The following is a 14,979-nucleotide window of genomic DNA, read 5'->3' as shown; positions in this document are numbered from 1 at the left end:
TTGCCCCCCAGGGTAAATAAACCCACCAAAATATTCAAAAATACTTCCCCCGTGGTGGGGGCTGGCCAATGTCACAAGGGCGGACCTCTACCACACCTCCCAGATGTCTAGGTGGGCTTCTTGGCTCTTCATTGGGGTACATCTGTGATCCACAACTGGGAAAATGGATCAGAAAGGCCTTGTTTATTACGGGAGACGGTTTAAATTCTTCCTCAAAGTCAAATAAAACAAAGATGCAGTTATTCTGATGGCCACAAAAGAAATTGAATCCCGATCTCCCTACCAGGACAGGAGTCTCTGTGTGCTTCCATTCATAAAATGAGTAAACTGCATTTGAATGGTCATAAAGACTGATAAAAATAAATTATAAAGCGTCAAAAGAACGCTGGAGTAGTTATTCTTATGATGTCAAGTGAAGAGGTTTTGCAAATGGTTTCTGGTCAAGATTCATCCAAAGACATGCCGCTTAAATACCTCCTATAACAACTGTCCGTGTGTAACTGATGCTTTTCTTTCATAAAGGTTCACCTGTTATTGGTTATATGACATGTTTTGCAGTCTTTTTCACCATTGTATTAACATGTTGTCACATAGCCCCATGACAAATCATTTGTTTACTTGCAAGTTAATATATTTCATAAATCTGACAATCTGCATTGTTTTTTGCAGTTGTCGATTTTAGTGGCATAACATCTGTTGGAAGTCTTCGTGAAATTGCAGGTTCTGTTTCATAAACTTCACATTATTCCATAATAATGTAACTCTTGAGAACTCACCTGTGTGTTGGATTTTCATTTAAACCAACCCATTATTTGTCCATGTATTTTTCTAATCATCGCCCTCCAGCAGAGATCACTTATGTCTGACATTATTTTAACAGAAGGAAAGAGACTAAGAAAACCAAGCAAACTTTGCCACAGCTTTGAAAATACCATCAAAGTTTAGAAAGTCTGTGCTGTCTGTAGCCAAATGGATAGTCTTTGTTAAATGATTAAACAATCCACATTTATTCCCACTGAATTTGAAATGGTAATTGAGATCTTTTCTCTGTCCCAGCTGTCAAAATCATGGGTAACTGGCACTGCTGTGCATCATGAGGTTCCAGAGCACCCTGCCTTCCTTAAAGCAACATTGTCCAATTCATCTCTTTGAAAAAACTGCTGTTCTTCTGTTTTTGGTTTCTTCCTTTTTTTTTAAGGAAAGGTAGTGGGATTCAACAGTAAATTGCTTTTTCGGATGGGTCTAGTTCTTATTATTTATTTAAAATAATACATATATTTTGGAAGGAGACTGTGCTTCATGTTAATAAAAGAATTCTTGGAATTCTGCACATGTGAGTATATACCAAATGTGTTTTGCTGTCATGAAACTACCATCATGTAGATGTAGGCTTGCTAATTGGTTTGCCTTTATTAGACTTGCATTCCTGTTTTGAATTCTTGACTTTTAGGGTTTGTCTACAAATTTCCATATATTTCCCTTCCTTTAGGGTTAGGCATGCTTCTATTTCTTCCTGCTTAAGTGTAAAGAACTGCATGTGCCCCTCAGTGCTATCTCACTTTTCAGTGCTCCATTGTGTTTGTGCTCTACAAATACAAACACATACATACAAATGGACACCCCTTCTACAGTAGTTGTTCCTAACCTTCTGCTTATATTTGAAATAATCATGTGAAAGAAGAGCAACATCTTAACCTGAATACTGAGTGATTATTCTGTCATACAATGTGGAAAGAGTATTACAGCCAGTACCTTATATACAACATCATGGGTGGTTTATGGAAGGAAGGCTGTAATCAGTTCCAGTTCACCTTATAGCCATTTTAAAATGAGTTCTCACTGGGAGGGTTTATTTACATTTTGTTGATTCAGATGGTCTTTGGGGAATCTTGCTTTAATTGTTTTGAAACATTGTTTTTCGACTTGGCATTCTCCAATATTGTTTGCTTAGGTTCTTCCAGTGTGCTCAATTGTGTCTTTTTGTTTGGTCGAAGTTTAGTACGTCTTGGCATTGTAGCTTCCCTCTGATTGCTTACATTTATTTGATGATCCTTTAATAAAGACTTTATATAAATCCTTCAAATGCTTGCAATGATAACACTGTGATCTCAGTCTTATTGATTTCTTAACATGTTCCTTCAACATCTTAGGAAACCTTGCTAGCACTTTAGGACAACATAAAGGCCCTATATTTGCATTGAAATGGAATAAAAAAGGAAACTTCATTCTCAGTGCTGGTGTAGACAAGGTGAGATTATTATGAAATGATCTTATGATATAATGGAATCACAAGAAATGGATTGTTTTTAGTTTTGCATGACTTGTATTGAATACCAGAAGATATCACACGATTTGTATTCATTCATTTACTATTTTGCTTATTAGATTTGGTATAGAATTATTCACCGACAATGTTGTCCCCGCTATATGCGTTTTACACTTTTCTCACAATTCCTGCTTACCAGGCACTGATAATGTTTCTCCATCTTAAATCACAGCTGGACTGACTTTTTGTGAACTGTTTGGTGAATCTAGAGGTTATTAGATCATCTTTAGGTGAAATAAATGCTGTTTCATGGCTGAAGAAAATTAATTTTGGGGCTAAACGTGGGAAGGACAGTTATACCCTTTTCATTGACCCTGAGAAGACTGCACCTCATAGCAGTCATTCCAGAATGTTAGTGCATATGTGTTGGTGTTGCATGTTCGGTCAAGATCGTATTTCGCAGTAGTGCCATTAACTTTCTTTTGAAAGGACATGCTTAGTGTAGGAAAATGCCCCTTTTTACATGATCACCCCACCTTTTTCTACCGTTACTGTGGTTTCTTGAGTGAAGGTGCACTGGTTTGCCAGTGCTTTTGCCCTAAAACAACCTAAAAGGTATAAATTGTGTTCAGTTGGCACACCCTTTAATACCTCTGTAAGTTCCTAGTAAAAGGTACTTAGGGCCTGGGTACTAAAGAGGGACCCGAAGACTGCAGTGTGTATTGTGCAATCTCAAGGGACTCCAGTGCAAATTGCACACAGACTGCCATTTCAGACTGCATGTCATGGTGCAAGCCATGAATGAAAACGCATGGCACACATATCGTGTGCCGTGTCCCCATCTCATTGCAACAAACATATGTAAGTCACCCCTACAGCAGTCCCTAGAACCGTAAGGCAGGATGCATTATATTTTATGTGAGGGCATATCTGCATAAGCAGATGTGACCCTGTGATGTCTAGTCCAATCTCTAGATGTTACAAATGAACAGGTAAGCCATCTTAAGGTATGTACTGGCCACTGGTTATTTGGAGTTTCCCACCTACATAACAGCTTGACTGAAACCTATGGTGTTTGGTATAAGACACCTCATCTTAATGAACACACACAGATGTCAGCATTGGATTTATGAGGTGCACCCAGAGAGCAGCTTAGAGGTGAGCCCGGAAACCTACTAGTCCTCTAGTGTGTTGTGCTGGTAACGAATGACTAGTGAATCTGCATACCAAGGCCAGGTATTTCAAAGTACCACTGCGTTTGATATGCAATCCCAGCTTCTCCTAGACCCGGGAGACACATCCCCTGTTTGAGGCTCTTTTGGCACCAATACAGTCGAGAAATGAGCTATGCAAGGAGTTGTGTTGCACTACCAGACTAGTCACAACCCTAAGGTGGGCAGCCTGATGTGCTCCACAAAGAAAGTATTTTTCTATCTTTGTTTTGGTGGATTTAGGAATTCTGTGACAGGGTTATGCTGAACTCTCCACAGGAAATGGTCATATAAGTGGAGTAGTCAACCCAGGGGCAAGTAGCCATTAGCTACTTTCCTACACTCCCCTTAACACCCATAAATTCAGTATTTAGGTGCCCCCCTGACACCAGGAACTTGGATTCATCAGACTGAAGGAGGACGACAAGAGCCAACCAGTGTGAGAACTGTAGACCGGCAGGGACTTATGATGGCAAACCCTTCCTATCAGCTGCTGTCCTGACAATCGCCTAGACCTGACTCGTTCTGTAACCGTGCATCTCCCAAAAACCTCAGGGAGATGCCACCACTTCTCAAACCACCCAGCATCTCCTTTGGAGTGGGAGAGCCGGTTCCCTGCAACCTGCAGGCACAGACTGCGACCTCTGGTCCACTGATCTGCTGACCTCTGGTCCACTGATCTGCTGACCTCTGGTCCACTGATCTGCTGACCTCTGGTCCACTGATCTGCTGACCTCTGGTCCACTGATCTGCTGACCTCTGGTCCACTGATCTGCTGACCTCTGGTCCACTGATCTGCTGACCTCTGGTCCACTGATCTGCTGACCTCTGGTCCACTGATCTGCTGACCTCTGGTCCACTGATCTGCTGACCTCTGGGTCCACCGACGCAGCAGTCACACAGGAGTTCATAATGCTCCAGAAGGACGGACCCGGCTCCCCACCAAGTTTGTAGATGCCAAGTCTACCAGGAGTCGCCCTGCACGAGTACCCGCAGTACCGGAGCAGTTGCAAGCACTAAGGCTTGTTTGTGTCTGGACCAGTCACCACTACTGCAAAAAGACGACCTGTCCCCAGGGACAACTGAATCAACGAGGCTGCCCAAGAGAGTAGCCCTATTGTCTTTCCTCCCACACCCCGGGCTGCTGACGCACAGGACCAGTCAACCAAAACCCTCTGAACTGAGCCCCCTGTTTGGAAGCTCCCCGATTTGTCCCAAACGCCTCACTCTGGAGTTGTTTATAGGTTTTCCCCCTTCTTCTCCAGCCGTGCAGTGCGCAAGGCATCTGACACATCCAGCACCTTTGCACCCGGACACCCCAGGTCGGGAAACGTCCTAAACAACGTGGATGTTTCCCACGCAAACGGAACACTGCTTGCCTAAACGACAGCCTTTTTCTCTGCCTTAACGCATGTGCCTATACCACGCATAAGCATGTTTAAGGCAGAGAACTTTCTGGTGGATCAGGTGAGGACTCTGTGAGATCAGTGGTGCTGATGGCACCGTTTGGAGGGTAGTTTTTAGGGGTGGGGTGGATTTAGGGCTTAGGTTGGTTGGGGGGTTGGGTAGCTCTTTGTTTTAGAGCTTAGGGTGGGTGAGGGGCGGCTAGTTTTTTTTTTGTGCGGCAGGATGGGGTAGTTTATTTTTTGGGGCGGGGAAGGTTTGCGGGAGGGAGAAGAGGAGGAAGGCTCGGGAGATGATGCGAGTTAAGCGAGGCTGGGGCAGGGTTTGTGGGGGTAGTTTTTAGGGGTGGGGGTGGATTTAGGGCTTAGGATGGGTGGGGGTTTCGGGGTAGTTTTTTAGGGGGGGCACGGTAGTTTATTTTGTAGGGGCAGGAGAAGGTTTAAGAAAGGATGGGAGAAGGGCTAAGAGGAGGAAGGATCGGGAGAGGATGTGGTCAGGTAAGTGGGGCATGGTTTAGAGGGGTAGTCTTTAGCGGCAGGGTTGGATTTATGGTTTTAGATGGGGGGTGTCCGGGTAGCTTACTTTTTTGGGCTTTTGGTGTAGTTTCGTTATTAGGGGTGGGGGAAGGTTTTAGGGCTCAGGTGGGGGGTGTTGGGGTAGTTTATGTTTTAGGGGTGGAGGGGGTCAGGTAGTTTATTTCTTAGGGCTGTGGGTGGGGGGGGGTTGGGGGCAGTTTGGTTAAGGGTGGGGGGAAGGTTTTTAGAACTTAGGGCGGGTGGGGGTGATGGGGTAATATGTTTTTTAGGGGTGGAGGGGGTTTTAGAGCTCAGGTGGGGGGGGTATTGGGGTAGTTTATTTCTTAGGGTTGGGGGCTGGGTAGTTTATTTCTTAGGGTTGTGGTTGGGGTGTCCGGGTACTGTAGTTTTTAGTGGGGGGGGGGTTTAGGGGTCAGGGCGGGTGGGGTAGTCAGGGTAGTTTTTTATGTAAACAAGGGCCAGGGTTTTTTTTTGGGGGGGGGGGTGTTTTAGGGTTTGGGGTGAGGGTGGTCGGTAGTTTATTTTTTAGGTCAAGAGGGGAATTGTATGACACAACCATGCATGCCATTTCCACATAGGTCTTTACTACGCATTCTTTTACAGTGAAATTCGCTGTAAAGGCATGTGTGGAAAAGATACGGTTGTGGTTCCGACCACGTTAAGGCATGCATGGTTGTGTTGTACATTTCCCCAGGTTAGGTAAAACTGAATTGCTGATGGTTCTTGTGATCTTGACCTCCATGGCACCCTACAACCTAAAGGCTAAGCCCGAAATACAATTGCAAAGACCTGTATGCAGTACATGTTTCTTCATTGAAAAGTATTAAAGATTAAAAGTGCATTTTTTTAATACTTGTTCATTTGTTTTTAATACTTATCTCACTGTGCAAAGTAATATCTCGAACAGTACTTATTGTACGCTGAAGAGTTTTGTAGTCTAAAAATAATATAAAATTGGTCTTGAGTTTCTTCTTGATTGTCTCTCTCAATTATTGATTGTGTTCACCAATGCTTAGCACTACCCTTTGATAAGCCTAAACTGCTCGCCCACACTACCACAAAAGGGAGCATTTAGGGTTGTTTCATTAACCTCTGTCAGCCAATAAGTGTTGCTTGTACTATCTGCATATTGTACACCTACATTGATGCACTGCGTAGGTAGCCAAATTTCTGTAATTAGACAATGTCAAGGGGCTGTTCTTTTCCACACCACATCCACACTGTTCTCCACTCAACGCTGTAAAACACTGTACAGCAAAATGTCATGTTTTCACTCTCAAACGGCACAAAGACTCAGGATTTGTAGCATCTTTTTGGTGGCATTCACTGGTGAGGTAGATTTCTGTAGCTCTAGAACGACGATCCAGTGAAGGACAAAATATTGGAAGCTCCTCTACTCACCTACCTCACCCTTCATTAAAGCACCATGAAGCCAGACAGTCCTCTTCTTATTTAAAGCTTGGGCAAGTCTTTCATGAAGAAATTAAGCTAGTTACTTAACAGAAATACCCTATGGTCTCTAATCCCAACTTTGTGTTGTGGAGTTAAAGACAATGGAAATATTGCGTTAGTTTCTTAGTTCTGCTCTCTTCGGCTTCTTTCGGCTGGGCGAGCTCTTTCAGATAGTCCTCTTGATTCGTATGTCGTCCATTTACATGTGCTTTTTAAAGTTTACTATTTCATATTCATATCGGGTCCAGTTTGGACTTTTAAGCGTGACTCCGAAGTAGTATATTTTCTTCTTATTGTAATTCTTCGGTAATGAAATAAAGCTGCTATCACCCCAAAATCTTTTACCTGTCCTGACTGTGGAAAAAGAACTTCATTTAGCATACATCAGTTTGCACCACAACCGGCCCCAGCTATCTCTTTTAAAGTCAGTCGCCCTCCTTCCCTAATTAATCCTGCTTGGTCTCTCTCCCCCTTTTTCTGTCTGTGGTGGGAAGCCTTTCTAGCTGGGTTTGTCTGTTCTCAGGAGGAGCAGTGACGAGAAGGATCGGATTAAGACTCTGAAACATAATGTTGAAATGAATCAGCCACACCCTTTTTAGGTCGAGCACGCAAGAGCTCTGACATCATGTCCTTTATCTGTGGGCTTTTAACCAAGTCCACCGCAAGCCCATCACTGTCACAGGCTTGCCCTTCAAAAATCCTTTGTTATCATTGGTAAATGCTTTACGTTTGTTCCTCCCTGGGGCAGTTTTGTTACCGTCTTGGCCATTGACCCTGTTACATGAACAATTGCATGTATGCCGATATGTTTGACTGTGAGCAAACTTCTTTTTAATTTGGTGCCTGTACTTCATACTCATGGCAGCCGAAGCACTAGTAGTAAGAACTGACCATACTCAGTCACAAATACATTGTCTCTTCATCGAGGCCCTAGGTGATGGAACCTAAAGCTCTGAGGCTTTCTGGTTTGGGACAGCTGACTAATCCAGCGATGTCAAACTGCACACACTAGTTTTGCACAATCTCTGCTTCAGTGGTGTTGGCAAAGACAATGATTAGACTGGTTACGACAGAAGCCTGTATGGATGACCAGTTTCAGAGCTTTCTAGCATAATTTGTTACATTCCACAATTATTTTAATGTTTCACACTGACTGAAAGTCTGAGTGGCGGAGTTCCTTGGATTCCCGATTACCCTTTCATCAAATGTTTTCTTTATATTAGTATGCCGTAATACTGGTAAAAATCAGATTTTCTGTACTCCTGGATGGCGGTTGCCTCGGAGGTGACTCTGAGATTCTTGAACTCTACAGTTATGGGGGATTTCAGCTTCATGTGGCTGTACAGAGATGGTCCGTCACTAATGTATTCATGCAAGGCTTTTAAGATGAATCCCGTGATCTCAAAGGCTACACAAAAAGCCGGGCATACCTTAGATATTACTCTCAATAGCCTTCTTATGTTAATAATCGTTGGAATTAAGTTGGTCTGATCCTTTTTTTATCTTGCTTTGGTGGTGTCATCCTTGTCGCTGGTGGCAGGCACAGGTCTATATATTGAGCGGCCAACAAAATCAAGCCCTTGGAGGTTTTGGAAGCCCTAGCGGCCTCACCTGATAGACATCAGACTCGGATTTACATACTGTAGAGTCTTGGATCAGGGGCTGCTGATGGTTTGGCACCCATCACGGTCTTTCCGACCGAAACAAAAGGTCTTCTGCATGATGGTTCTCTCTGGAACATTTGGCACTGAAAAGGGGCAGTAAAAAAAAATTGAGTGTTTCTGGTGGGCAGGGGACAGACCGAGAAAAACGAATCCTAAAAATACACCACAAGGCAGTTAAAACTGCCCAGTGTACGGTTTCTTTTTTGCAGCACAATTTGACTCAACTAACAATTAGAAATAACGTTTTTAAATTGCTAATTCTTTTAATACTAAAGTTTGCAGTCCTGCTGTCTCGCTCGACCTTTGCAATAGGATTTCAGTTTTTTGGAGGATAAGGTTCAAAAATCCACTCTACCATCTCTGTGCCTTTGTCAGAGACACGTTTTGTCAGTTGCAGCCTCTTTGGCCATTGGCAGTCTGACTCAGCCACTCAAGTTTCCTGCCTGTATTCTGACTGAATTTGGACCTTTTTCCTTGGAGCAAATTTGTCATGCACTCTTACTCTGTTAATTGGTGCCTCCTGGAGATGCATGTCCTCCATCTGTTATTCATTGTTAGCAAAATCATTCCTCCAGGGTTTCATCAGCTTTTTAACTGCTCTTGGCTGGAAAAGAGACCTTTGCTTAAAAAAATAAATCTTTAACTATTCCAGAGATGCTGGATAATTTTCAGCCCATATCTCTCCTGCTGGTCTCATCTAAAACTTTGGAAAAATTAGTCAACAGAATGCTGACCTTACATCTGGAAGAATATGCCCTTTTGCGTTACACTGTCTCAGGCTTTTGCCAAGGTCACAGCAGGGAAACAATCCTTTTGGAGAGACCATATAAATCACGCTGGGTAAAGGCGAAAGTGCTGCTCTCATTGCTTGATTTTTTCCACACAGTTTGGTACAAATTCTCACTCTATTTTTATCACAGTGCCTCTCGGATTTTGAATCTGGTGGGTTGGCCTGGGAATCACTTAAATCCTTCTTTAAGGAAAGACAGAGAACATGAAGTGTGGCTGGCTCCTTGTTTATCTGCAAGAAAACTTGCCTTGGGATGCCTTGGGGCTCCATGTTGTGCCATACAATATTTAACATTTATTTGGCGACCCTGGCCAAGGTAATAAATCCTTTTGGGATCAAGAATGTCTTAATGTCGAGGATACCCAGCTTCCCTTGACAACCAACCCCCTCCTCTACGGTTGAGACATTTAAAACCAGCCTCTCTGCCAGTCTGCATTGGCTGAGAGAGAACCATTTGTAATGCAATGCGGATAAAACCGATTCTCCTGTTGAGTCATTTAAAAGAAGAATGGCTGTACAGCTCATGGCTGAGGGATTACCTTCCCCCTCCGTTCCCACACAATTAGCTAGGCATTTAGGGGTAAAAATAGATGAGACGTTGACATTTTCTCATCAAATCACCTCTGCTCCCGCCACCTGTCCCTCCCTCCCTCCCTGTGATCCTGTCATAAATTCTTGCATCTCCTGCGCTTGAAGACAAGGAAGATAGTAGTCCACATACTGATTACCTTGAGATTGGTCAGTGCAAACAGCCATCATTTTGCTGTCCTAGACACAGTGACAAAAACATTCTGCAAGTGGACCAAAAGGAGGCTGCCAGCTAATGTTTAGACACCTCGCGGGAGCATGCATATTTCTCACCATCTGCTTGAGCTACACTGGTTAACTTTCAAAAAGATTATTCTTTTGAAAGTACTCACCAACGTACCTCAGACTTTCTACCAGCAGGAGTCCCCAGGATCTGATTACAACTAAACAATATCTGCCCCCCTCTCCTGCCACCCCTGCGCTCAGCATTTGCCTTGCTGGTAAATTTCTGAGGTTTTCCTGTCTGAGATCTTTATGGTGGTGCTGAACAGCATAAACTCCCCTTTTCTCTTCTCAATATCCAGTGAACCATCCGTCCGTAAATCTTTAAAACTCACCTTTTCTCTTTAAAGTAGCTTGGTCGTCTGATCTTCCTTACTGTCTGAGCCTTCACTGCCGGGACACACCTTGGAGAAGCTGTTCTCTCTTTAAAAAAAAAAAAAAAAAAAAAAAAAAGCAAAAATAATCCCTCTCATTCATCCATGAAGTCGTGTTTTCAAACTCTTGCTTCTGACCCAGATCGTGTTGGAGCCCTCCATTGCCTCCAGACTCTACCCCTCCATACACTCCATATTTTGCACCTCCAGAGAAAGCAATACTTTGTTTGCCACCATCCACCCCCCCCCCCCCCCCCCCCCAAAAAAAAAAACATTGCCAAAAACACATGACACCCAGATGAGGTGCTTTGGAAATGGGCATAACGGGCGGTCATCAGATTCCAAAGTCACATTAAAAAAATAAATAAATTAACATCTGGCAGTTGGTGGTTTAGTTCCTTCCAAGGAAATCCTGAAGTGCAGCTTAGATTCTGCAAGCTACGTGGTCTTTGGACTATGTTCTAAGTTTCCTCTGGAGGAATCTACAAACCCTATATGCCTTTAGAGTCCTCAGGATTTTGGGGTAGAAGAAAGGGCCAAATTTGTCACCACCTTTTGTGGGGGGAAAAAGTTAAGAAAGCATAAGCTCAAAGTACCCCAAATATTTTTTAAAAAGGCTCAGCATTTGGGCTAGAATAGCCTTAGCAGCTATGGGGTTAAGGAGACTAACTTGGACGCAACAGACCACAGCACTACAGACCTGTTTCCATGGAAAATTGATAGAAAGGCTTTCCTTCTCCAGATCTCAAGACACATGGATGAAAACCCCTTACTATCTGACCAACCAACAAGGTTCTGACTAGGAAGAGACACTCAGTGTGCTCTGCTCTCTGTTTAAAGACTAATCTAAAACTAGCGTGGATCAAGTGAGTGGTGCAGCACTCATTGTTTTTATCAATCAGTATCATTACTGAGCAAACTAAACAAGTGTATCAAAGGAAATATCCTTAACTTAATCAACTCCTACCTTAGAAAGTTCAGGCAACTCTATCATCCTGTTCTCCTGCAAACATACAGCAGAGGAGTAGATTCGCAAGAATCAGTTATCCTACTGATTTTTTTCAATGTCTTCATCATGCCACTCTTGAACTTGTCAGTTCTCAAGCCTCACATGCAACAACTATGCTTGTGTTACCCACATAGTTCCCAAGGTGGAATATACCAAATGACTAGTGTTCAAGTCCTTCTGCTCTGTCCCCGAAAGATGGTTAAATTGTCTACTACCTACCACATTTAATTTACTTGTAAGTCCCTAGTAAATGGTACTACATGTACCTAGGGGCTGTAAATTAAATGCTACAAGTAGGCCTGCAGCACTCATTGTGTCAACCACTAAAGTAGCCGTTTCAGATGTCTCAGGCCTGCCGCTGCAGCCTGTAAGGCACCTTTGAACTGCATTTTCGACCTTCCAAAATAAGCCTTTTTCCAGGCTTAAACCTTCCTTTTTAATACATATAACCACCTCTAAGGTAGGCCCTAAAGGGCTCATATGGCTGGGATCCTTGTATTTAAAAAGGTGGACGTGTGGGCTTGTTTTACATGTCCCGGTAGTGAAAAACTGCTAAAGTTGTTTTTCACTATTGCAAGGCTTATCCCTGCTATACACTAACTTAAGTATACCTTATTGCATTTAATAACTGATAACGTTTGAGAGTAGGGAGAGATATGATTTTTAGACTCAAATGAATTGTAATTCTTGAATTGTAAAGTTGGATTTAAAGTCACATTTTGGAAAATTTCCACTTAGAAAGTTGGCAACTTCTCATCTTAACCATTGTGCCTTCTGCCAGTATCCTGGTTCAAATGACGATGAATGGCTCTGCTTTTGGTTAGTGTATTCCTGCCAGCCTTTGAGACACATGGGGCTTGGGTGTAGGCAGGCTGGACCACACTGCCTGCATGCTTTTAGGTGGAGCTGTACCCCACCCTCTTAGATTTCAATGGGTTTACCTTCAGTACACACAAAGGAACCTGACACCAGTCATCTGTCACCTCAGACTTCACGGATCCTTGACCGGGGAAGAGAAGGACCTTTTAGAGCCAGATGTCAGGGTGGTATTGGGAATCCCCCACTTCAGATGCTGGCACCACGTATAAATGTTGGACCTCCTGAGCCACTCTCTATTACACTTCTGCGGATATTACATGAGGAAGGAAGGCCTTGTTCCCCAGAGGGCTGCCCTGCTGCTTGATGCCCGCCTTGTTCCCCAGAGGGCTGCCCAGCTGCTTGATGCCCGCCTTGTTCCCCAGAGGGCTCCCTGCAGCTTGAAGCCTGCCTTATTCCCCAGAGGACTGCTATTTTACCTGAGACCTACTGTTAAAAAATGGGGTCTCTAGTTGGCAGTTATCTGCACCCTCAGCACCTTAAGATGAGTACCACAATTCTTAGGCTCTTCACCTGTTGTCAGCCAACCTGTTCATTTTTTGCCATTGTGCTTGGACAGATTATTTGCAGTCACACACAGGACTCCCCTAAGAGTGGACCTGCACCCCTTACTAAAGACTCATCCATGGGTCAATGGGCCAGATACAAACCTATACAGTCTGGACCTCATTGCCTGTAGTTGTACTGGAACAACTATGTGGTGGGAGTTAGAGGATGAGTAATGTATTGATAATCTGATGTTCAGGAGATTTGCCCATTATCAGGATTATAATTCTTCAATTCCTCTGTCAAAAATTGGAAACACTGACTAAGGAACTGTGCCTTCTAGGACTATGGTATTGGTGATTATTGTGAGCACAGGTACATATGTTGTGCACTTTATCTCCAAGTCTACCTAATTAATAATGGGCCATTTGTCTGGAATCTTTCTGGAACATTTTTCTTTATCCCCTCATCAGCTCCAAAAGGGAATCTCATAATAGTCCTTGGGGAAAGGTTAACTTTTTCCTCCATTTTATTATGGTTAAGGTGAAGAGCCTGGCTGTTTAAGCAGACATTGGATTGTTCTTTATGTCTAAATTCATCTGTCACATTGGTCTTACCATCAACATATTCCAGGGGGTGTGGTTGGGTAGATAGATGTCTAGTTTTGTTCTACAAACATTCTGACATGAAAACAATAAATGCATTTTGTTTACGATTTATCAGCCATTTCTGTTGTGTAACCAGTCAATAACCTAATTATTAAATTGTATCTAAGTAAATCTGCCATTTAGCAAAAGTACATAAAACAAGTCCGCATTAGTTGGTTTTTGACTAGTGAGCAGCTAATTTGCAGATTAATATGGTTTGATTTTGCACTGCTTACTGCTCTAAATAGATCTGTTAAATTATTTTCATGTACCTTACAAAAGCAAACAAATCAGTGTCAAGGCCTTTATGCAATTGTATAAAGTATTCCATCACTAATTTTAGAATGGATTTCTCAAAAAAGCTATTTTATGAAATACATTTAAATCTTGTTGTTTTTTTCAAGACCACAATCATTTGGGACGCACACACTGGAGAAGCCAAACAGCAGTTTCCTTTCCATTCTGGTAAGCCTGTCTTTCTTTTCTACCTTTGTTGCAGACATTGATGAATAGTTATGTGCAGGGGTTGTTACACTTAATCACTTCATAACTTTTGGCTATGTGGCCTGGTGTGTTAAAAATACTATCATTTTAGAAGACCCTTTTTTATTGTCTGTAACTAACTCCCAGTAATGACTGCCAGTTCAGAAAGGTTCAGGCCTCCTCAGCATTCTATTCCTGTGTCGACTGTAAAATCTATATAGTCTGCAAAGTTCCTTATGTTAAGTGTGAGACTCACTCTCTTCACTGAAGTAAACTTAATCTGAACAATGACAATTACCTGATTGGTTCTGAGATACCGGACACTTTCCAGGGAAATGTTTTATCTCCTGTTAAACATTGGGGTTAGAGCGCAGTTGCCTACAACCTGTTACATTTTTATTAAACTGTTTCAGCATTTTGTAAACTAATTCCTAAAGTCTTGTGTCCTGGGACCACCCAACTTCGATGGTACAAAATGTTGAAAACTGCAGCCCCTTTCGCTTAGTAGGCACCATAGTGAACTGAGTATTTAGGGACAGTTTGCAAAAGTTGTACATCAGACTTTAGTGTGCTTGAGATATCGTATTTAGCTAGTCGAATGGCTGAAGTGTGTGAATCTTTTTTGAAGATATATATAGTTTTTTGCATAAGGGAGGTTTGAATTGAAGGAGTTGAGATTTAATATTTGAATAATTTATAATTTTGTTGTGACTTGATGGATACTACAAACGTGTTCATCAGCATGGTTTTCTACATGTTTATACATGTAGAATCTCTTCAGCTGATTCAGGTAGGGTTGGGTGAAATGCAGGTTTGGGTTAGGTAAGTGTTGTGCCACAAGTATCCAGGTTTCCTGGCCTGGATAGGTTTGTGTGGCATGTATGAGCCTTGAATTGTGCCTTTGTTTAGCTGAGAGGCAGTGGACCCTTTTCAAGTATGTGTTAATGGCATTCGCCTTTCAGGTTCCAGCA

General features: G+C 42.7%; 1 protein-coding gene across 4 annotated transcripts in view; it reads left to right on the top strand.

Annotated features, from left to right (window-relative positions):
* Nucleotides 1–14,979, top strand: part of TBL1XR1 (TBL1X/Y related 1) — a 411,343-nt gene that overhangs the window by 294,461 nt on the left and 101,903 nt on the right. For all 4 annotated transcript variants that reach the window (XM_069213060.1, XM_069213063.1, XM_069213062.1 and 1 more), the window contains exons 10-11: nucleotides 2,151–2,248; nucleotides 13,930–13,990. In XM_069213060.1, the coding sequence (XP_069069161.1) occupies nucleotides 2,151–2,248; nucleotides 13,930–13,990 (159 nt within the window). The remainder of the gene's footprint in view (nucleotides 1–2,150; nucleotides 2,249–13,929; nucleotides 13,991–14,979) is intronic.

This window comes from Pleurodeles waltl, chromosome 11 (genome assembly GCF_031143425.1).
Source record: "Pleurodeles waltl isolate 20211129_DDA chromosome 11, aPleWal1.hap1.20221129, whole genome shotgun sequence".
Taxonomy (NCBI): Eukaryota; Metazoa; Chordata; class Amphibia; order Caudata; family Salamandridae; genus Pleurodeles; species Pleurodeles waltl.
This window is presented reverse-complemented; position numbering and strand designations above follow the sequence as displayed.